At 32.8% G+C, this 24149-nt stretch overlaps 1 protein-coding gene across 2 annotated transcripts in view; it reads right to left on the reverse strand.

Moving 5' to 3' along the window:
- Positions 1-1047: 1047 nt before the first annotated feature.
- Positions 1048-24149, reverse strand: part of LOC120335724 (uncharacterized) — a 31324-nt gene continuing 8222 nt past the window's right edge. The window contains exons 19-44 of one of the 2 annotated variants that reach the window (XM_078110059.1): positions 22975-23046; positions 22276-22379; positions 21179-21308; positions 20770-20841; positions 20450-20641; positions 19425-19496; positions 18822-18925; positions 18187-18316; positions 17782-17853; positions 17466-17657; positions 12497-12568; positions 11875-11978; positions 11237-11366; positions 10829-10900; positions 10513-10704; positions 9163-9234; positions 8576-8679; positions 7933-8062; positions 7301-7363; positions 6798-6895; positions 3461-3572; positions 3019-3072; positions 2706-2815; positions 2192-2306; positions 1973-2044; positions 1049-1577 (exon numbers count right to left, since the gene is read on the reverse strand). In XM_078110059.1, coding sequence (XP_077966185.1) covers positions 1302-1577; positions 1973-2044; positions 2192-2306; positions 2706-2815; positions 3019-3072; positions 3461-3572; positions 6798-6895; positions 7301-7363; positions 7933-8062; positions 8576-8679; positions 9163-9234; positions 10513-10704; positions 10829-10900; positions 11237-11366; positions 11875-11978; positions 12497-12568; positions 17466-17657; positions 17782-17853; positions 18187-18316; positions 18822-18925; positions 19425-19496; positions 20450-20641; positions 20770-20841; positions 21179-21308; positions 22276-22379; positions 22975-23046 — 2916 coding nt within the window. In that variant the 3' untranslated portion in view covers positions 1049-1301. Of the gene's footprint in view, positions 1578-1972; positions 2045-2191; positions 2307-2705; positions 2816-3018; positions 3073-3460; positions 3573-6797; positions 6896-7300; positions 7364-7932; positions 8063-8575; positions 8680-9162; positions 9235-10512; positions 10705-10828; positions 10901-11236; positions 11367-11874; positions 11979-12496; positions 12569-17465; positions 17658-17781; positions 17854-18186; positions 18317-18821; positions 18926-19424; positions 19497-20449; positions 20642-20769; positions 20842-21178; positions 21309-22275; positions 22380-22974; positions 23047-24149 lie in introns of both variants that reach the window. The other variant, XM_078110060.1, reaches the window with a different exon arrangement.

Here is a 24149-nt window from a genome sequence, read left to right on the forward strand (position 1 = left end):
GGCGAACATCGGAACGTAACATGGGTAACAGGTTAGGGTTAGGCGATAATTTTTTTCAATTTTCCTTAATTTAGTCTAATTATCAGTTCGAAAACTAGCCAAGAGCCTCCCGTAGTATTTATAGCTGAAATTATGGCCTAACCCTAACCTAGTACACATATTACATTCCGATGTCCGCCATCTTGGTTCGCATACTTCGGGAGCCCCAAAATTGCAGCCACAACCATTCTATGATATCGCAATCCAAAATTAGACCAAATATCAATATCTTTCTTTAGCCTTTTATTGTTGTCTGCCTGTACCGTCGTGTTTTAATATTATAGATTTGAATTACATCGCACGCGACCGAATTTTAATTTGTGCGAGAACTCTCGCAGCCACAGCTATTCTATGATATAGCAAGCAATCAAAAATCCGATAGGACATCAATTTATATCAGCAAGTTTTCTTTCCTGATTGATCGAGCGTGTTCTGGGTATCCAGTTACAAATACTTCTTTGAATAAATACGTTTGATTTTTCTACTACATTTTCAGACTTGTATCACGGGTGTCTCTACTCGCGCCTTCCTTCACCCTAAAGTACCATTTTCTTTAATTCTTTTATATTGTTTATTCATAAAGTGAACATTAGTATGGTGGAAAATTAAATTACTAATTACCGAGTGAATGAAAATTGAATGGACATGTAACCAATTGGTATTAAACAAGAAGCAAGACTAATTCAACAAGCATCAGTGCAAACCCCGATCACAAACGATTGTGCTATATTCGCAAAGTATGAATGGATTATATATTAATGTTTAAGAGTATATCGAATTTTTGCTGATAAAATATGACCATGCTGCACGGTCTATTATTAGATCTTTTTTCATTTATGTTAAGCCACTGTTGTAAACATGACGAAGACAAAATCAACATAATTTGTTTTGCTTACAAATGTACATAAGTATTTTATCTTCAAATCTAAAATAACGTAGTTCTTGGTGCTCTTTAATTCAAATATATATTCCAGATGTCGAGAATATTTGTGAATGTACATGAATTAACCCCACATTTTCATTTTAATTCCTGAATGCTCTTGTCTGTATTTCCTGATATATGTTTATATTTCACTTTTAGACTAGCATAAAAACTGTACAAGAAAAGTCAAACTTCTGTTAATATGTTTTATTACTCTACGTTATAGAATTGTTAAATAAACAGTGCTTAAACAAGGCCAACAACTATTAAATTATTAATATTCCTATTAAATAAAAATAACATACATACAGTTTGCAACATCTTTAAAAATGACCAACATTTAACCAAAACAAAAATTAAATACCTCAAACACATTTATAAGTCCCAAAGCAAATACAAGTACTACCAGTATCAGAAAATTACGACGTACTTTATTTTCTTCATTCACAATTTTGATATTATCTTCAATCTCGTTGCTCAGGTTGTTTCGTTCTTGCTGCACAATTGCTGACATTTTTGTCTTCAATAGGTTTGTCTTTCGATCAAACATTTCCATTGCTGTTATTTTATGCTGATTACACAAGTTTTGAATTGTAGAATCATATCTTTGAGTATGCTGAAATATAAATATGGTATTACAAATAAAACACGGTATGTTAGTTACCATATATTGCTTAAGGCGGTATGTATCAAAATTACGAAAGAAGGCATACGATTAGATGTCATTGTTTAAAAACGTTCGCTATAACATTGTTTAATTAAAGTAGTACGATTTTTTTGGAATTTCAATTATTACTTAATGTGTCTGGGGGATAAGTGTTATGATTTTTTTGCCAATTTTTGCCAATTAGATAATTAGTGAAACTTAACTGGCCCATTCAAGTCAGAAATGATTATAAGTGGTAAACATATAAAATATTTGATTTTTTTTTTTCTTTTCTACAGAATAAACAAATCAATGTATATTTTTAACTATGATATAGAATTTTCAGTGAGACTTGTCCTACTTACATTTCGCATTTTGTTCACAAAAAGATTGTATGCTTCGCTTCTCGCTGTTTTAACTTGAGATTTGTTTGTCTCCTAATTTAAAAATAAAAATCAAAAAGAATTATAAAAAATACAAAGAGAAGCCACATCTACCATCTATTTTTATTTTATATAAGTTAGTTGTTTAATTTCTTTTATCCCATCATTAGTTTGTCAAAAGTAGAACAAATATTCACACACATGCTCTTGTTTCTCGAGTTGTACTCTAGCTTGTTCGGTCTTGTTCTTACTCTTGAATATTGAAAATTTATTCTCTATTTCTTGTCCCAATTCCTCTTTATTATCCTTGGTGATACTGTTACAAATAATTAGAAGCATACTGAAGTTATCTAGTAATTGGCCACTGCTAATGGAAAAATTTAATTGTATACTACCCAAGTATTATGCAAATGTGATATATCTAATATTGGAAGAAGTGAAAATGTTAGTTTCTATCGTCGATTGAAGCATGAATATTTTATCAGGAAAATTAGGAATGTGGAAATAAAGTTTTTGGTAAAAGTAGCAAAGGAAATAATTCAGGATATGTTTAAAATGATAAAAATGAGGCAGACACGTTGAATTATAAATAATTTATTTTCTTACTGAATGACTCCCTAAACTGATGGATCGCTGCCCACAATTGCAATTTTCCAAATGTATAAATTTTTTGGGCAAACCTGTGCTGCAGCTTATTAAGACATTTAAAGCATACTTGTCGCTGCCTGAAGCTCTTTCAAAGCTTGTAAAAGCATTCTCTTTGAGCGCTGTGTGCTTTTTCATGAGATTTGTGTCGCTCGGAGGAGAAGAGTATTGAGATATATGCTGTAGAAAAACAGTTACACATCTTTAATAATGACAATCACCTAAATATTATTTGTTCATATCAGTAAAACTGAAATATTAAAACATAACAAATGTCAGAAAATGGTTTATGCAATAATATTAACAAAAAATGGTTTTTCATTAATAATTTTTTATAAGATTAATCAATTTAATGTTTAATTAACTCCAATGAACATACTTACCATTTCCATGCTGTCGCAATAATCTTTCACTACTTTCTTTGTTTCCCTGCGTTTCTAAAAACACGTAATATTCTATCAGCAGATTTAACAACAACAACAACAGTTGATAACGCAGGAGGAAAATTAGCCAATTTCACAAGATTTTTTAAACATTGAACAAATAGGAATATCTAAAAGTTATAAAGAAATTGACTGAACAATGAGATTAAAAAATATAACTTTTCGTATTTTTTGGCGAGTGACATACCGGTAAGTAATTTCTGTGAATTTAAATTCAGGTAATATCTCGTTTTATTTGCAATATTAACCAAATCGCAACGTTATACATACGCTTAGACGAACGCATGTTTTCTTCTGCTTTTGAATTTCCAAAAGCACGCTATGCCTCGATATTGATTATTGTTTGCAGCGATTAAGCAACACAAAGACAATCTATATTCACCTTTTTTTCAAAATCTGCATCCTCGTTGTTTTTATTTATTGTCTTGAATATTTCAAATCTATTATTCATCAATGATACCAGTTTTTCGAGATCTTTTGCAGTGTCACAATTTCTGCACAAAACATACACAAGAAATATTAAACAACACTGAAATTGAGTAAATTTTAGTATAAATACCATTAAGCAGTGATCAATCTGGCCAACCGGAAAAGTCTTAATAAAGCTTGCAAGCTTGAGGATATTTTCATAAAATCTCCGATTTTTTTCATCAGTGGCGTTGGGCTATCTGATGTGGTTCCTAACCGTTGTGGTCCGCAGACCGGTGAAGCTCCAAAAGGTATTTATGCCGGTCCGCGAAGCTTTTAAGGCGGTCCTGGTGAAATATGTTGTTTTGCAGTTTATAGTCACCAGGCAACCGCTTGGTTACCGAAAAGAAAATCTTGCGGTGATTTATAAAAACTTTTGAACAGCGGTTAATCTTTTTCAATGCTCACTTAACTGCTTTTAAACGGCTCATTTTACCACATTAGCAACACTGGATTGATATCTGTTGTTTGAATTAGCAAGAAAGTCACACGAGTGGGCTTCGAGAAAAACGCTTAGCTAAACGTCTAGAATTCATCGTTTTATAAATACGACCGATTTCAGTATAGCATGACAGGACAATTTTTTTTAGGAGGCTCTCGATTTGGAAGATATGCATATAAGTGGCTCGTTCTGTTGGATATTCCATACATTATTGCCTTTAGTCATTTAATTTTAACACTGCCATATTTAGATTTGTTCCCATTGTGTTTCGTAGACGTTATCAAATAATAAAAAAAAATTAATCGTTGATAATAATAATACGGTATCAGTATATATGTAAAGCAACCATAAAGAATTCAAACGTATTATACCCAATTTTATATTTTTATATACACCAGAATGAGGGCCAATTCAAGATGTTTACGAGGGTTTCATTCATGCCTTGTCTTGTTCGTTGATATGAAACGCTTATATATATTATTAGCAATACCGAAGGCTACCCCCGTCAACGCGCATCGACGACGAAGGAAGTGGAGCAATCTGTATATTATACGATATGATACGAGTAAAAACAATAATAGCAAACTTGAATAAACAGCTAATTCAATTCTAGCATTCATCGACCATTGAATAAAATAATTATCAAATAATCAAATCACCGATCCCTTTTTAAAAATTTAAATAAATATTAATTACTTCATAGCAGAGTTGCTGACGAATAGACCCACAAGCTGCTTTGTTGCTACTTATTGTGGCCTGTTATACTCGTATTATAATTATACGCATTTTGATGTCTATTGTGTTAATAATACCAAATTGTAAGTCACCCAACGCGCCAAGCATGACAAATATTTTCCTAAATACAATTTGGAATTACTCAGCAGCGGTTGTAGCTGTAGGGTATCGCTTTGTACGGAATTCACACAAGAATACGTTTGTATTCTTGAAAATAATTATTCAAAACCAGAACTTAATCCTTCTTTGGGCCTGTGTTTACTGACTAACAAATATTCTATTCACTAATGACCTGGTATTGCATCACAAATGAGAGCGATATTCAACGAGATTACACCGCAGCATCATTTCGCGATAAAGAACAAATCATACGTCTCTAAAAATCTACGAGTAAAAGTGGCCCTAATGTTTGGTGAGTAATTTGATATTGAAAATGACAATTAAAATCGGTGTAGTTATTGCATAATTGATGGTGGAGTTGCCGTCATATTGCGTGTTTGATAAGTGTGATATAAATTTCCCCGACGGCGTCTTGGCGACGAGTAATCACAAATTTCGATGTCCCCGTTTTGATACGTCGCCCAAACCCGTTGTTGAATCTTGCGGGTGGCAAAAACAATAAGTACACTTGTTTTAGCCCACACCACCCCCTCAAAGCACGTCGTAACGCTACTCAACTTTTTGATTTTTTTAATACGTTTATATTTCATGGTCTTGAAAGTTATTCTAAATTGGATGAATTATTATCAGTAGCAAACCTTTAGACCACGGCATTGTTTTGAGACAAAATTACTATCAGGAATGAGTTTATCATTTTTGAGATTATTTTTTCCACAAATTAAATAAGAAGACAAAAATTTATTGTATTTTCATTTCATCATAAGTGAGTGCAATTAGAGTTTCAAAGATTTTGCGCAGAAGATCAATTATTCTTCGCAAAAAAGTTTTCTCTTTTGAGAAGTGACGTAATTCCGGACATTGTTCCAAGCCATTGTATGGAATCACCAAAACTCTAAATTTGTGACTTAGAGCCCTTAATTCCTTTTAAATATTTTTCACGACTCCCTAGTTCTAGCATTGTGCATCTAGGTACCACCATTAACATATACAGTGTCTCGTACAAAGGAATTTCAGAATCATGAAACTTTACAAAATCTACTCGTTTATATATAATTGTGACGCAACTACCGCCTCTCGTCGAACACTGGTTGTAGCTTCAATATCACCAACCGATATTTCTCCATATTGTTTTCCAACAATGGCTGTTATTGACTATAGAGCGGTGGTTCTCAAACGGAGACCGGTGGCCCCTAAAGGGGACCACGAAGCAGTTCAAGGGGGGCTTCGGCACAAGGCTAGTCCCGTTCAGGCGTTCACCGCAGTTTTATTACCTGAATAGATTATTTGTGATCACAGGGTGTATTCTGTTTCTGAATTGTTTGATCATAAGGGAATTTAACGTCTCCCAATCAAAATAGTTCACGGGTAGGCCGTCTAACCTGCAGATGGACGGTTTCGCTAGACTGCGAGACAATCTTCAGAATCGTATTATAGACGCACAAATCCAAATGTAAAGTCCTAATGCCCAAAATACGAAAATGAAACTACGGTTATGTTGATTTTAAATAAGTAAATCGAGATGAGAGAGAATTACTTGCATTGCTCGTATGTAATGAGCAATGAATCATTACGTCCATCTAAACTCCAAAACCACCGCGACAAACATCGCCCCCAGCAGGTAGAAGGCATTGACATCAGTTTCATGGTTGTCAAGCGAGTTAGATTTAGAGGAAACTAGATCCAGAAACCGTCTTGATGTTGACAGAGAAATTTGTCAGGCTATATCAAAGGGGGTGCCTAATATAAGAAACGTCGTCAGTTGGTCCCAAGTGCAAGATTTCCAATGATTATATTTTTAAAAAGCTTCAACTCTTTTTGTCTGTAGTACTATTCAACACGTGTATTTTTTGGAATGGCGAACGGGGGCCACGAGTGCAAAAAGGTTGGGAACCACTGCCTTGTTCAAAGCATAAGCGAGGATAAGTCGTATAAAAATAATTCATTCACCACTCACATGCTTGAACAAAGCTCCTTGAATTTGTCTTTAGCCATCTTTTGGAATTTTGAGTTTTCTGCTTGTAGATTATCGCAGCTTGCACCATTGATTAAAAGCTAAATTATTTTATAATGAATGAAACAGTGTGATTCATAACTATTACTTGTTGTCGCACTTTATTTCAGCAAACGAACCTTGTACAAGAGAACATGGCGAAACAACATAGCTCTCAAAAAGGTATTGTAAAAATAATTGCTGTTTTTTTTTATATTTTACTGTTGCCATGTAATATTATTTAGGTCTGTAAAATACTACAGATTCATTATTTTTCCATTTCTCTAAAAAAAAACAATTTACAATAAATATTTTTAGAAATTATCGTCTAATTTTTCAAATGTCTTTGATTAAACACATGTTGAAACTCAATGAGTCAAGAGGAGAGCAGCTTTGTTAAAAAGTAAATAGTAAACAGCCAAGAAGTTAAATGACTGAATTTATACTTTCGTATTGATATTGATTACCTTGTTCATTTCCGTTTCATAAATATCTAATGCTTCCTGAACAAATTGACCAGATATCATTGTCTGCAAATAAATAAACAATGTTTATTCACTATTTTTGTTTTTTTTTGAAAATCCTGATCGAAAAAATATACGATGACAGAAATAAGGGAGTATGCCATTGTTTGTAACAAAATTTCAATTGTTACTTTGCAAAATTATCGAATATGTACTGAACTAATTGTTGAATGTGAATTTTAATCCTTGGAGGAACACAAGTATTTTTTCTATCTGCATAAAAATATGATCTCATATTCTCGAGACAATGAGATCATTGATATTCCTGCGAAATCTATGCCATTCCAATTTATTTTACAATATATGTACAATACATTTGACCTTAATTACTGCGCCGATGGTATAAACCGGCAATAATATTAATCTTGCTCAACTAAAATTTATCTTATCAAAAACGAAACGAACCAGTTCTTGATTGGTCAAAAATATACCATCTTGCCAAAAAAGTAATAAATAAAGATAAGGATTTATCTACATGGTTGTTTGCTACACATTTTAGTAAGTGTGTACTAGTGTATTCTTAGTGTATCAGATTTCACTCAATGAATGAATTTTTGAAATTGTAAATTTCCTACCTTCCTCATTTCTTGCAAATGTATGTTATTGTCATTGCTCTGCTTGTAAATGCTATTGAATCTCTCTTCCATTTTATTATCCAATTTTTGTCTGTACTCTTGCACATTCTCAGATGGAAGACTTGGATTTCTGAAACAGTATTTAAAGAGCCCGAATGTTACTAATACTAATAATAAATATATTATTGATTGATTATAATTAGTTTTTGAACCCTCAATTGGCAACAATAACCCTCGAGTTGAAGGTTGTTTTCTACAAATTTTTAGGTATTAGATCGCATATCTAAATTACGAGTGGAGACGTGCCCTATAGCATCCTATCGTTGAATACGCTGAATAGAACTTTAGCATACGATTTTATAAATCTATGAGTGATCTTTTTGAGCTTATTGGTTGACGATGAAAAACTAATTTTAAAGTGACAATACAGAATTGAATGAGTAAACTCGGCTTTGTAGAGTTCAGAATATAACATCACAAATTAAGCCATTGAAATATCTCAAAATATCATTTACTGGCAGTGGTAACTTTATCGGAATGACTTAATTAAAATCATTCTTCAATTTTTTTTCATTTTTTTGCCCTAAATTTCCTTGCATTCTGTAGAAAATAGCATACGTCATCTACACCTATTTAATCTCACATATTCGCAATTAATCCATTGAAGTCTTTTGCAGCTTTTTCTCTGTATTCGTTATGTTTTTGAATGAAATCATTATTTTTCTCCCATTTATCATCTGAAGTAATCTGAGATGAAATCATAGGTAAAAGTTTATGGAAAAATTCAAATAACAATCATTTATTAAAAAAAATGTGTTGACACTTACTTGGAAAAGTTTTTTATCAAATGAATTGAATCACAACTACAAACAAACACTATAGAAATTTTTTACTCAATACAATTTCATCTATTGCATTATTATTTTGCCAATATCAAGATTCGGATTCTATTAATAGAACCAAAATCAACATTTTTGGGGCCTAGAACAGTACACTTAGTGGCCAATTAAATCTTTCTCTCAATATCTAGGTCCTCGCATCTGGAACAAATACATTGTAAGCAATTACTGAAATGAACAGGACAGCTAGCGGGGGTAAAGAGCGCGACAGTGAGATTTTAAATTTACAGTATAAGGCAGATATTATGTTGAATAATACGACTACAGTTCTGTCTTTGACTTTTTCCGAAATTAAACTATTATAACTGGTCTTGATCTTTGTTTAAATTACCTGTCTCATCAGTTGATCATATTCATTCACTGCATTTTCAACGTGTTGTTCATATTTCAATCCTAAATCTCTCTGAAAAAAATTAAATAGGTCATTATTAAGTTTTACTACTGAAAAACCGGTTATATCGGATTTCGATCTGTCAACAACAAAAATATAAATACAACGAGAGGATTGAAATTGCATCCGGGCATGTAACAATTAATTTTGGCTCAATTTTACTTTATGTTTATCACCCTATTGTCGATAATATCTGCATTACTACTAGAGCTGGGAAAAATACTCGAATAACGAATAAAAACTCGAATAACGGATAGCAAATCGAATATTAAAATATTCGAATATCCGGTACTACATGACCTGCGCCGCTTTTCTCGGACACGAACTCGCGCGTTTATAAATCAGTCGTGAATTGCAAGAATTCATCTAGCGTTCACTGACAGACCAAAACAGACACATATGAGAAGTCGTTGTCTTTGCGTTATGGAGTTTTTTTATTTTATTTTTCGTATAACGTATCGTTTCATTCCCTATTTTGCAAAAAACGTACCGAAAATTCCGTAAGTTAAGAAGCGTAAAACCAGATGAGGTATTTTAATCAAATTTACTAGATTTCAAACCTCCTATGCCCGGTGATATGTAATTAACCGTTTCTTGCATGACCGGGACATTAAATTTATTAAATTGGGATTTAAAATGACGTTTCGAGAGATCATACATTGGAAAAGGCGATTTTATGTCATCAGAAAATCAGAGTTATATAAATAGCATCGATTTCAAAATGACCAGACAAGGTTTTTTTTTTTAAAAGCTGGTATTAGTTACATGAGTGTGAAAAACACTTATTGAGTTGTAACCGGATAAGAAAAGACAAACCATGCTCCCTTCAATGTACTTTCTATTAGCTCTGCAAAGGTCCTTCCAGCCTTGAACAAGTAATGTTTCGATATTTCGAAAATGTGAACATCTTACTCAACCATGCATGGTTGGTGGAGTGTTAAAATTGTAAACAAGAGCAGAACGTAAAACAATTACGTTGTAACAACGTACACTGGCACATTTACGAAATGTCGCATCTATTTTTATTGAATATGATTGCATTCGTTGTATTTTAAAGCATTATAGTGGTGTCAGCCGTGACATTATCAATATCGTCAAGTGAAGTATGAAATTTGCAAACTCTTTAAACAAAATTATGAATTACTCCGTAATGATTTTAGCTATAATAACCGTTGGGGTATTGTTTTGTTGAAAAAAGAATGTTAAAACTCGAGGGAATTATCTATACATACCGTATGACCCATGAAATGTATCTGTAAAAACCAAAATGAATTTCCTAATTTTCAATACCTTGTTGTTTTCATTCACACGCTTTACATTTTCTGTAAAGTACTGTTCCATGTTTGTAGACAATTTTTCACGAGTATTTTTCACTGTAGCATAATCATCATATTTCGCTATTTCTGTATCATACTCTTCCAAGCATTTTTCGTACTCGGTCTTTCGAAGACTTTCAATGTCCATGCAGTATTCGTCTCCATACTAAAAAAGTGTGATAAATGTTATATATCTTCGTTAAACATATTAATTTGAAGATTTAGAGATGTCCCTGCGCTTGTGAGTTGATCATTATATTTTTATTTGCAGCACTAAGCATAACACTTACCTGGGAAAACGCTTCTTGAAACTTGGTCATAACTTCACTCGCTTCTTGATTAATTCCCAGTTTATCCATATGCTGAAAAATATTAGGACATTCATGTTAAAATCGACACCGATAGTAAAAGTGCCCCCCGTGCGGTTGAATTGGGTAATTATGTTGATTCATTTTTATTCACTATTTTTTTTTTGGGGGGGGGGTTCTAAATGAGGATTTTTGATGACAGAGGTACGGGAGTATGCCATCGTTATAGTTACCCGTCTAACCTCACAAATATAATAATGATATATGACATCGTTCAATGAATGATGTGCCATTCAATATTGATTGTTTGCTACAAAATTATGATACACAACAAGTGTATTTCTTCAAATTTTACTCAATGAATAAATTTTTAAATTAAAAATGTTCTACCTCTTTCACTTCTTGTAAATGTATGTTATTGTCATTGCTCTGCTTGTGAATGCTATTGAATCTCGCTTCCATTTTTTTATCCAATTTTTGTCTGTACTCTTGCACATCCTCGTGTGGCAGACTTGGACTTCTGAAACAGTATTTAAAGAGCCCGAATGTTACTAATACAAGTAATAAATATAATATTGATGAATTATAATTAGTCTTTAACCCTTTTTTGGCAACAATAACACTTGAGTAAAAGGTTGTTTTCTACAAATTTTAGGGCATTAGGTCGCATATCTAAATTAAGAGTGGAGACGTGCCCTTTAGCATTACCTCGTTGAATACGCTGAATGGAACTTTAGCATACGATTTTATAAAGCTATGAGTGACGTTTTAGGGCTTATTGGTTGACGATGAAAAACTAATTGTAAAGTGACAATACGAAATTGAATTAGTACACTCGGCTTTGTAGAGTTCATCACAACATAACATCACAAATTAAACATCTGGAATATCTCGCCCATTTACTGCCAGCGGCAACTATTTCGGGATGACTAATTTAAAAACCTTTTTCCTTTTTTTTATTTTTATGACCAAAATATTCTTGCATTCTGCTAAAAATACTATATGTGTCTACATCCATTCAATCTTACATATTCGCAATTAATCTATTGAAGTCTTCCGCAGCTTTTTCTCTGTATTCGTTATGTTTTTGAATGAAATCAATATTTTTCTCCCATTTACCATCTGAAGTAATCTAAAATAAAATCATATGTAATAATTTATCGAAAAATTCAAATAAAAATCATTTATTAAAAAAAATGTGTTGACACTTACTTGGAAAAGTTTAATGAAAAAAACCTAAAGAATCTAATGAATTGAATAACGAACAAAGAGAATAACAACTACAAACAAAAACTCTCGAAATTTTTTTATTCAATACAATTTCATCTATTGAAATATTATTTTGCCAATATCAAAATTCAGATTCTATTAATAGAACCAAACTCAACATTTTTGGGGCCTATAGAACAGTTCACTTAGTGACCAATTAAATCTTTCTTTCAATATCTAGGTCCTCGCATCTGGAACAAATACATTGTTAGCAATTACTGAAATGAACGGGACAGCTAGCGGGGGTAAAGGGTGCGACAGTGAGATTTTAAATTTACAGTTTAATGCAGATATTATGTTGAATAATACGATTACAGTTCTGTCTTTGCCTTTTTCCGAAATTAAACTATCATAACTGGTTTTGATTTTTGTTTAAATTACCTGTCTCATCATTTGATCATATTCATCCACTGCATTTTCAACGTGTTGTTCATATTTCAATCCTAAATCTCTCTGAAAAAAATTAAATAGGTCATTATTCGATTTTACTTCTGATAAACCGGTTATATCGGACTTCGATCTGTCAACAAAAAAATATATAAAAAATACAACGAGAAGATTGAAATTGCATCCGGGCTTATCACAATTAATTTTGGCTCAATTTTACTTTATGTTTATCACCCTATTGTCGATAATATCTGCATTCACTCGGTAAATTTTATTGTCATTTTAGGGGTAAAAAATTAAAGAATCGTGTCGGTAAACCGATTCACCGACTAAAGTCGGTAATATTCACCGATATTGGAGGCGTGGCGTTAGTCGATGTTGCGCGCGAACTATGGTAAAGGAGAGCAGCCAATCAGACGATACATTTCAAACGAGGAAATTATTACGCGCGATTTTTTGTTGCTTTACTCCAGTGTTTCCCAACCCGAGTCCGCGGTCTCAAATGAGTCCGCGGAGCGTTCGAATGAGTCCGCAACGAACCAGAAATTCAGCCACTTTGCGATTTACGTTAGAATGTACACAAAACATAAAAAGCCATGTGTATATCCGCGGGTTCAATCTATATGCGGTTGCTAAAACCCATGGGTTAGGGTTAGTATGGGTTCAAATATTCGTAAAACAAAACATAAAAAATTCCATAGGTGCAATAGTATACAAGTGCAATTGTCGTGGGTTCAAATGTACGTGGGTTTAAATGTAATAGAACCGGATTTCACAACTCACTTGTGGATTTTCGACGAAAACACGTCAATGGTGGCAACCCAAATTTCCTAAATTGAAAAGCGGCAATACAAAATACTAAGAATAAAACGAAGAACACGATAAGTTTTGTTTTATGATGGTCCGCGACCGATTAAAAACGCTTTTTCGACATTGCAAATCGCAAAATTTTGGCTGCTACCGTACCAGGGCAATTTCCCTTAGGATTCTTTGCTTTACTGCCTCCACATTGGTACGTACAGTACTGGCGTAGGTGTTGTACGAACAGCTCAGATTTGACAAATTCACAAAAATACGAATCAAAACAAAATATAATCGGGCACTTTACCACGCATTTTGGTGTTCACGGATTGTCATCATATTTTCTGAGTAGTATTGCTTTCATTTCGTCAACACAACCGCAGATTAAAATGATCACAATAAAATTAATAATAAACCATGGCGATTAATATGTATTTTTGATTTACTAATATACCTTAAGTATATTTTTAATAAGTACTAAATCAAGTTGTACTTTCTAAAAATTTATAGCAGATAGTAGGATTTTTCTAACGGTTATAACAAATTCGCAAGATCGCAAAAAATATGTATCAAAACTAAGTATATATAATCGAACAATATATTCTCACATTATTATGTTCACAGATTGCCATTGAATTTTTTTTATTTTAGAGAAGTAATGCTTTCATCTTGTCGTAATTCAACGCAACCGCGAATTATCATGAACACAATTAAGTTAAAATAGGAATACATCTTAAATTCTCGTCGTTGTCATGGATCGAATATTGTGCGACAGAAAAGGCCATTGTTGAAATTCGTTAAAATTCTGTTGTGTTCGGTTTTATTGCCTGTTCACACAGAGTATACGGTTGCAATAAACGCACCTTGAGTCCGCAGAGGGTTTCGCCGGTGGGAAAATAGTCCGCGACCAAAAAAGGTTGGGAAACGCTGCTTTACTCCATAATTTGTCCGTTCGATTGACGAATACCAGACTATTGAACTTTGATATGACGATATTTACGTCAGTCGACAGCAGTTATACCTTAGTTGCCTTTGTTATTACTGAGTTGGCAGTATTTCTGTAAGGCAATGCAGCTTGGAGTCAATAATGTCAGTGTAGGAGATGTGTTGTTTAGCGTTGAATATTGTATTGTATTGAATATTGTATTGTTTAGTGTGATTGTAGTAGGGCATGATCTACCGTACCAATTAATATATTCTGCTTTAAAGCTATACCAGTCCAGCAGTCTGCCAGTATAGCAGTACAAGTTTGGTTAGACCATCGTACGACGTACGTACTGACGTAAGTAGGCTACATCCATGTTACACTGTTATGTCTATGGATACATAACACAGCATAAACTTGATTCGTATTTCCAGCAATTCTCGATTTTTGTCATTACTGCAGTACACTGACAAATGCCAGAATGCAGAAATATAAATACAGTATTCCCTCGCTCAGTCTATACAGATCTAGGCTTTCTGGATTTTTTTGGTATCTAATTACGGAATTAAGATAAGGGGAAAATATCAACAGACGCTTCGTGTCGATCGCAGATCTACGGGGAACAAGAGACTAGGAGAAGGGGTGATGTTAAACCATTAATCTGTTACTGCATTGCAGCATTAATGGACTGTAGCTTGAAGAATATGGCTTTGAAATATACAGGTATCAATTAATTATATGCCTATATATTTATTTACTGATTAGATTTATATACAGAATTTGAGCATATTTTATATTACATATTTAAAAATTGTTTCAAGCTTTATTGGAAATAATTAGATATTCCGATATTTGATTTAGGCCCGCCCAATTTACTGGTACATACATGCTTTGAGTTTGTAAAATTAGAAATGCACATAAATTACTCATTATACAAGTATAATAAAGTTTGGGTATGTATACATTTCCAACAACAGTGGTTTCCCTTTAGAAAACTGAAGAATCTAATTAGGAAGGCATGAACAAATTGTCTGCCACAGCACTTGACTATGGGAAACTCCAGGCTTAGGCTTCAAAAAATTTGACATTATTGGATTTACTAACATGTTATTTCAAGGAAAAAGAAATATTTGAGGTTGGGTATAATGTTAATTCTAAATTGCAAAAAGAGATACTTTGTCATCTGCTTTGGGAATATGTATTTGGGGTGTAATTTCAGGGAGTATTAAATTGTTGATTTCTTCTGAATATAATTCCAGATACCGCTTCCATCTGATCTACAAAGTTATGCAATTTACTGGAAAACTCTGTATCGATTGATTGGCCTTTGATTTTTGGCAACTGAAGGAGAAAAACAAATATGAAAGTTTACAGAAAGGTTGGATATTGTAATGAATGCTAGTACTCGTTATTAAATATTTTCAGAAGTTGCAAAAAGACTGGATTGGTTGATTGAATACTAAAAAATGTTGAATTTTATTCGCAAATCGAATAGTATTTTCAAATTTTGCCTTTTTTATTGAAACTTCTTGTACATTCCATTTCAGATAACTTGAAGATATGAAGAAGAAAATGCCATGATTTTGTGAAAGCAATGGAATAGTGCAATACGTTCAGCACGGACAACACTAACCCGAAAAAACTCCTCTTCTGCGAAAACCATTCTCTTCTTGGATTTCAGGGGCTGTCAATAGAAACTTGTTTGAAGTGGCTATGTAAATGGACACCCTGCAAGCAAAAACTTCTAAACGAGAAGTTCCTGCCTACCTCGCGTTTCTATAGTTTCACTATACAATTTTCCATATTCTATCATTTTTCAAACTTTTATCATTCATTTCCCGTTCAGATTTATTTTATAAATAAATCTTGTTACCTATAAAATAGTCTGTGATTTTACTGTTCTTGTCCTGTAAAGTGTAAAAAAGCCAGGATATTTACGGTAATTTTTACCAGGCTCTCAATATAAATTCACCGAATTTGAAATGTAAATTCACAGGTTAGCGTCGGTAAATATTACTGCGTATTGACGGTGAAAATTACCGGAAAAAAATGTAAGAATTACTAGATGTACCCTGTAAAATTCACAGGTGATCTACAGCGTTTTTACCGAAAATTCGAGTAATCTTTACCCTAAAATCATATTAAAATTTCACAACTATATTCCTGAATATATAATGCCAGGCGATTGCCGGTAAATATTTCTTAGAGTGCTGGCAAAATTACTCGAATAACGAATAGCAACTCGAATAACGGATAGCAAATCGAATATAAAAATATTCGAATATCCGGTATTACATGACCTGCGCCGCTTTTCTTGGACACGAACTCGCGCGTCTTTGAATCAGTCTTGAATTGCAAGAATTCACCCAGCGTTCGCTGCCAGACCAAAACAGACACATATGAGAAGTCGTTGTCTTTGCGTTATGGGTTTTTATTTTTTTATTTTACGTATAACTTATCGTTTCATTCCGTATTTTGCAAAAAACGAACCGAACATTCCGTGAATTAAGAAGCGTAAAACCAGATGAGTTATTTTAATTAAATTTACTGGATTTCAAACCTCCTATGCCCGGTGATATGTAATTAACCGTTTCTTGCATGACCGGAACATTAAATTTATTAAATTGGGATTTAAAATGACGTTTTGATCGATCATACATTGGAAAAGGCGATTTTATATCATCAGAAAATTAGAGTTATATAAATAGCATCGATTTCAAAATGACCAGTCAAAGTTTTTTCAAAAGCTGGTATTAGTTACATGAGTGTGAAAAACACTTATTGAGTTGTAACCGGATAGGAAATGACAAGCCATGCTCCCTTCAATGTACTTTCTATAAGCTCTGCAAAGGTCCTTCCATCCTTGACCAAGAAATGTTTCGATATTTCGAAAATGTGAACATCTTACTCAACCATGCATGATTGAGTGGGAGTGTTAAAATTGTAAACAAGAGCAGAACGTAAAACAATTACGTTGTAATAACGTATACACTGGCTCATTTACAAAATGTCGCACCTATTTTTATTGAATATGATTGCATTCGTTGTATTTTAAAGCATTATAGTAGTGTCAGCCGTGACTTTATCAACATCGTCAAGAGAAGTATGAAATTTGCAAACTCTTTAAACAAAATTGTGAATTACTCGGTAATGATTTTAGCTATAATAACCGTTGGGGTATTGTTTTGTTGAAAATGTATCTGTAAAAACCAAAATGAATTTCCTAATTTTCAATACCTTGTTGTTTTCATTCACACGCTTTACATTTTCTGTAAAGTACTGTTCCATGTTTGTAGACAATTTTTCACGAGTATTTTTCACTGTAGCATAATCATCATATTTCGCTATTTCTGTATCATACTCTTCCAAGCATTTTTCGTACTCGCTCTTTCGAAGACTTTCAATGTCCATGCAGTATTCGTCTCCATACTAAAAAAGTGTGATAAATGTTATATATCTTCGTTAAACCTATTAACTTGAGGATTTAGAGATGTCCCTGCGCTTGTGAGTTAATCATTATATTTTTATTTGCAGCACTAAGCATAACACTTACCTGAGAAAACGCTTCTTGAAACTTGGTCATAACTTGACTCGCTTCTTGATTAATTCCAAGTTTATCCATTTGCTGGAAAATATTAGGACATTCATGTTAAAATCGACACCGTTAGTAAAAGTGCCCCTATGCGGTTGAATTGTGTAATTATGTTGATTCATTTTTTTTCACTATTTTTTTTTTTTTTTAAATCCTAAATGAGGATTTTTGATGACAGAGGTACAGGAGTATGCCATTGTTATAGTTACCCGTCTTACGTCACGAATATAATAATGATATATGACATCGTTCAATGAATGATGTGCCATTCAATATTGATTGTTTGCAACAAAATTATGATACACAACTAATGAATTTCTTCAAATTTTACTCAATGAATAAATTTTTAAATTAAAAATGTTCTACCTCCTTCACTTCTTGTAAATGTATGTTATTGTCATTGCTTTGCTTGTGAATGCTATTGAATCTCTCTTCCATTTTATTATCCAATTTTTGTCTGTACTCTTGCACATCCTCAGATGGAAGACTTGGACTTCTGAAACAGTATTTAAAGAGCCCGAATGTTACTAATACTAATAATAAATATAATATTGATTGATTATAATTAGTCTTTAACCCTTTATTGGCAACAATAACACTTGAGTAAAAGGTTGTTTTCTACAAATTTTAGGGCATTAGGTCGCATATCTAAATTAGGAGTGGAGACGTGCCCTTTAGCATCACCTCGTTGAATACGCTGAATGGAACTTTAGCATACGATTTTATAAAGCTATGAGTGACGTTTTAGGGCTTATTGGTTGACGATGAAAAACTAATTGTAAAGTGACAATACGAAATTGAATTAGTACACTCGGCTTTGTAGAGTTCAAAACATAACATCACAAATTAAACATCTGGAATATCTCGCCCATTTACTGCCAGCGGCAACTATATCGGGATGACTAATTTAAAAACATTTTTCTATTTTTTATTTTTATGACCAAAATATTCTTGCATTCTGCTAAAACTACTATATGTTGTCTACATCCATTTAATCTCACAAATTTGTAATTAATCTATTGAAGTCCTCCGCAGCTTTTTTTCTGTATTCGTCATGTTTTTGAATGAAATCAATATTTTTCCCCCATTTACCATCTGAAGTAATCTAAAATAAAATCACATGTAATAGTTTATTAAAAAGTTCAAATAAGAATCATTTATTGTAAAAGATGAGTTGACACTTACTTGGAAAAGTTTTTTTTATGAATATTTGAATAACGAACGACCCGAATAACAACTACAAACAAACTCTATCGAAACTTTTATCTCAATACAATTTCATCTATTAAATTATTATTTTTTCCAATATTAAGATTCAGATTCTTTTGATACAATCAAACTCAACATTTTTGAGGTCTAGAACAGTTCACCTAGTGGCCAATTAAATCTTTGTTACAATATCTAGGTCCTCGAATCTGGAACATATAGATTGTTAGCAATTACTGAAATGAACGGGACAGCTAGCGGGGGTAAAGAGCGCATCAGTAAGATTTTGAACTTACAGCATAATGCAGATATTAAGTTGAATATTACGACTACAGTTCTGTCTTTACCTATTTCCAAAATTTAACTATCATAACTGGTTTGATCTTTGTTTAAGTTACCTGTTTCATCAGCCGATCGTATTCATTCACTGCATTTTCAACGTGTTGTTCATATTTCAATCCTAAATGTCTCTGAATCAAATTAAATAGAATATAACTCAATTATACTTCCAATAAACCAGTTGTATCAAACTTTGGGCTGTCAACAAGAATAATATAAGTACAAAGAAAGGGTTGAAATTGCTGAAAATTCACCCTCAGCGTTCGCGAACAGACCAAAACAGACACATTTGAGAAGTCGTTGTCTTTGGGTTATGGTGATTTTTTATTATTTTATTTGACGTATTACGAATCGTTTCATTCCCTATTTTGCAAATAACGCACGGACCATTTCGTAAATTTAGAAACGTCAAACCAAATAAGGTATTTTAAATAAAAATTTACCTGATTTCAAATCTCGTATGCCCGGTGACATGTAATTAAAAAAATAAAATTATTTTTTCTGTATCATAGATAGCAATTTTCCGTAGCATGTAATGCTTTTTAGACCCCCAAGACTGCTAAAACACGCGTATTCCAGCGTTCGATCGGACCCGCGACCTGTTTTGATCTAACTTGACAAATAAAAATTTCAGCCCCCCCCCCCCTCTTTGAAAATTTCTGGATACGCCCCATGAACAAGTAATGATTCGAAAATGTAAACATCCTACTCAACCATGCATGGCCGGTAGAATGTTAAATTGTAAACAAGAGTAGAACGTAAAACAATTACGTTCTAACAACGTACACTGGCTCTTTACGAAATGCCGCGCCTATTTTTATAGAATATGATTGCATTCGTTGTATTTTAAAGCATTATAGTAGTGTCAGTGGAGATATTATCAACATCGTCAAGTGAAGTATGAAATTTGCAAACTCTTTAAACAAAATTGTGAATTACTCGGTAATGGTTTTAGCTATAATAACCGTTGGGGTATTGTTTGTTGAAAATTTTTTTTTAAAACTTGAGTGAGTTAGTTATACATAACGTATGACCCATGATATGTATCTGTAAAAACAAATATGAATTTCTTAATTTTCAATACCTTGTTGTTTTCATTCACACGCTTTACATTTTCCGTAAAGTACTGTTCCATGTTTGTAGACAATTTTTCACGAGTATTTTTCACTGTAGCATAATCATCATATTTTGCTATTTCTGCATCAAACTGTTCCAAGCATTTTTTGTACTCGGTCTTTCGAAGACTTTCAATGTCCATGCAGTATTCGTCTTCATACTTGAAAAAAATATGATAAATGTTATTTTTATCTTCGCTAAACCTATTAATTTGGGGATTTCGAGATGTCCCTGCGCTTGTGAGTTGATCATTATATTTTTATTTGCAGCATTAAGCATAACACTTACCTGGGAAAACGCTTCTTGAAACTTGGTCATAACTTCACTCGCTTCTTGATTAATTCCCAGTTTATCCATTTGCTGAAAAATATTAGGACATTCATGTTAAAATCGACACCGATAGTAAAAGTGCCCCTGTGCGGTTGAATTGGGTAATTATGTTGATTCATTTTCATTCAGTGTTTCTGTTTGTTTTTGGAATTCCTAAATGAGGAAATATACGATGACATAAGTGCAGGAGTATGCAATTGTTATAGTTACCCTTCTTATGTCACAATTATACTAATGATATATGACATCGTTCAATAAATGATGTGCCATTCAATATTGATTGTTTGCTACAAAATTATGATACACAATTAGTGTATTTCTTTGAATTTTACCCAGTGGATAAATTTTTAAATAAAAAATGTTCTACCTCCTTCACTTCTTGTAAATGTCTGTTATTGTCATTGCTTTGCTTGTGAATGCCGTTGAATCTCTTTTTAATTTTATCATCTAATTTTTGTCTGTACTCTTGCACATCTTCGTGAGGAAGACTTGGATTTCTGAATCAGTATTTAAAGTTGTACAAAAATGAACAAGTATTTAGGCAATGACGTTTCATAAGTAAACGCAGGTATATATAATTCAGCTTTGGTTGAGCGTAGATTTATCAGATTAAAACTAAAGGATCCGTATTTAAAGGTGTTTGTTTATTAATGTATGATTTCAATTTGAATGGTTAATAAAAGCTATTATCTTATAAGTATATCCTTATCGTACACGTTTGTAGTTAACACAAACAAGTAAACAAATTAGCATCGTCAGAAACTGTCCGGAATATAAATAGCATCGAAGTGTTGAACTTTGAAAGCTGGTATGAATCACTTAATAATAACAAATAAATAAAATTAATAATAATTAAATGACAGCCGTGAATTCTTATAAATGAGTTTAAGTTTGCTTAGAATGTATTTTTAGTAATCCACCACATCCTTTGCACAATATTGTTTTTAAAAATGTGAATATTTTTCTCCACCATGCATGGCGGAGGTCGCTTTGCTGCGCCTAATATAGTCGGCAATTCTTTTCAAAGTTTTTATGCATAAATATTTAGGGCGTGAAGTCATGAAATCGTTAAGTGAAGTGTTGATTTTGCAAATTCCGTAAATACAATTAAGAATGTCTCGGTAACTATTGAAGCTACAAAATTGGTCGTGGTGTTATTTTATTGAAAAATAACGGAAGAAAACGATAAACATAATATCAATTAGCAATAATTAGTGCTTAACCCTCCGCTAAACACAACAACCCTAAAGTACAAAATTGCTTTCTACAAATTTTTGGTCATTGGGACGCATATCGCAAATAAGATTGGGAACGCGCTCTTTGGCGCCATCTCGCGGAATAGAACTTTAGTATACGCCCTAAAAAGTTAACAAAATTATTTTTTACTGCCATTTTTATTTCCCAAATAGATTTCATTGCATTCTGATAAAGATACGATATCTTGTCCACAACCATTAAACTTACAAATTTGCAATTAATCTATTGAAGCCTTTCGCAGCTTCTTCCTTGTATCCTTTATGTTTGCGTATGAAGTCATTATTCATTTCCCATTTACCATCTGAAGTAATCTGAAATACATCAAATGTTATAGTTCACAAAAAATTTCAAATGAAAAAAAAACTGCTCACAAGATTTTCATCAGTTTTAGGCATCTTTGATACATAAATCTCGAGTTTAATGTGATATTTCTATTCGAATATATCATAAGAAAATAATCATAATTAATAGAAAGGTTGAGTTCACACTAACATACAATTTTTTTTTAAACAAATAATGAACAACACGAATAATAAATACAAACAAACACTATCAAAATTTCCATCTTCGTCTTTTTTTTTTTTTTTCTATTAAAATTTTGTACAAATAACAAATTTTCAATTCGAAGGTTATTCAACCAAGATTTTAAAAATTTCAATATATTCAGAATATATTGATGCAGCCACACTTAACCTAGAACAATTCATGTATCAGCCAATTAATTTTTTTTACATATCTGTTACCTTGTTACCAATTCTTAAAAACTAGACTGGGGGTGGAAGTAGAGAGCGCGACAGGACGATTTCAAAGCATGATGCAAATATTATTTTGGAAAATACGACTCTGTGTGTGACATTTTTTCTTTTTAAAAGTGACCATTCATATCTGAATCTGTGTTTAAATTACCTGTTTCATCAGTCGATCATATTCATTCACTGCTATTTCAACGTGTTGTTCATATTTCAATCCTAAGTCTCTCTAGAAAAAATAAAATAGGTTATAATTCAGTTATATTTACAATAAACTATTTTTATCAAACTTTGTTCTGTCAACAACAATAAATATAAAATTAACAAAAATGTTGAAATTACATCCAGGCATATCACACTTAATTTTAGTAGCAATAATACTTTATGTTCATCACCAGAATGTTGATAATATATGCAATACTACACAAATTCACAAATTTCAAAACAGATTGCAAACAGCTTAGATACACTCTAATATTAAAACGAGAAAATTGGTCGGAGACCGAAGACTTATCGATCCAAACTGCGGTTTCGATTCATGACCTTATAGTGACACTGCGTGTCCCATCACTAATTAATTGATAACTCGCTAATTATACGACATAATTTATCTAAAATCAATAGGTTTCTGGTCCGAGATATGATGAATGCACATGCAAATTTGAAGCAGATTCAACCACGCCTCCGTGAGATATCGCGTGCATCTAACATACAGACAAACAGACAGACAAACAGACAGACAGACAAACAGACAAACAGACAAACAGACAAACAGACAAACAGACAAACAGACAAACAGACAAACAGACAAACAGACAAACAGACAAACAGACAAACAGACAAACAGACGAACAGACGAACAGACGAACAGACGAACAGACGAACAGACGAACAGACGAACAGACGAACAGACGAACAGACGAACAGACGAACAGACGAACAGACGAACAGACGAACAGACGAACAGACGAACAGACGAACAGACGAACAGACGAACAGACGAACAGACGAACAGACGAACAGACGAACAGACGAACAGACGAACAGACGAACAGACGAACAGACGAACAGACGAACAGAAAAACAGACAAACAGACAGACAGACAAACAGAGAGACAATCACTATCCCTAATTTCGATTGTAGCACCAATGATTAATGATGCTGTTTTTTACTACTGAAGGGTAATTTTCATTTTAATTATTAAAAGGAAAGTATCTATATTTTCGCAGAAACATTTTGATTTTTCTTGTAGTTTTACTCCTTATATTAAAAAGGCAACGGGCCACAAGAATTTCGGCGTAATGAGAATGGGCCACGAAAGAAGTACGTTT

This window comes from Styela clava, chromosome 2, assembly GCF_964204865.1.
Source record: "Styela clava chromosome 2, kaStyClav1.hap1.2, whole genome shotgun sequence".
NCBI lineage: Eukaryota > Metazoa > Chordata > Ascidiacea > Stolidobranchia > Styelidae > Styela > Styela clava.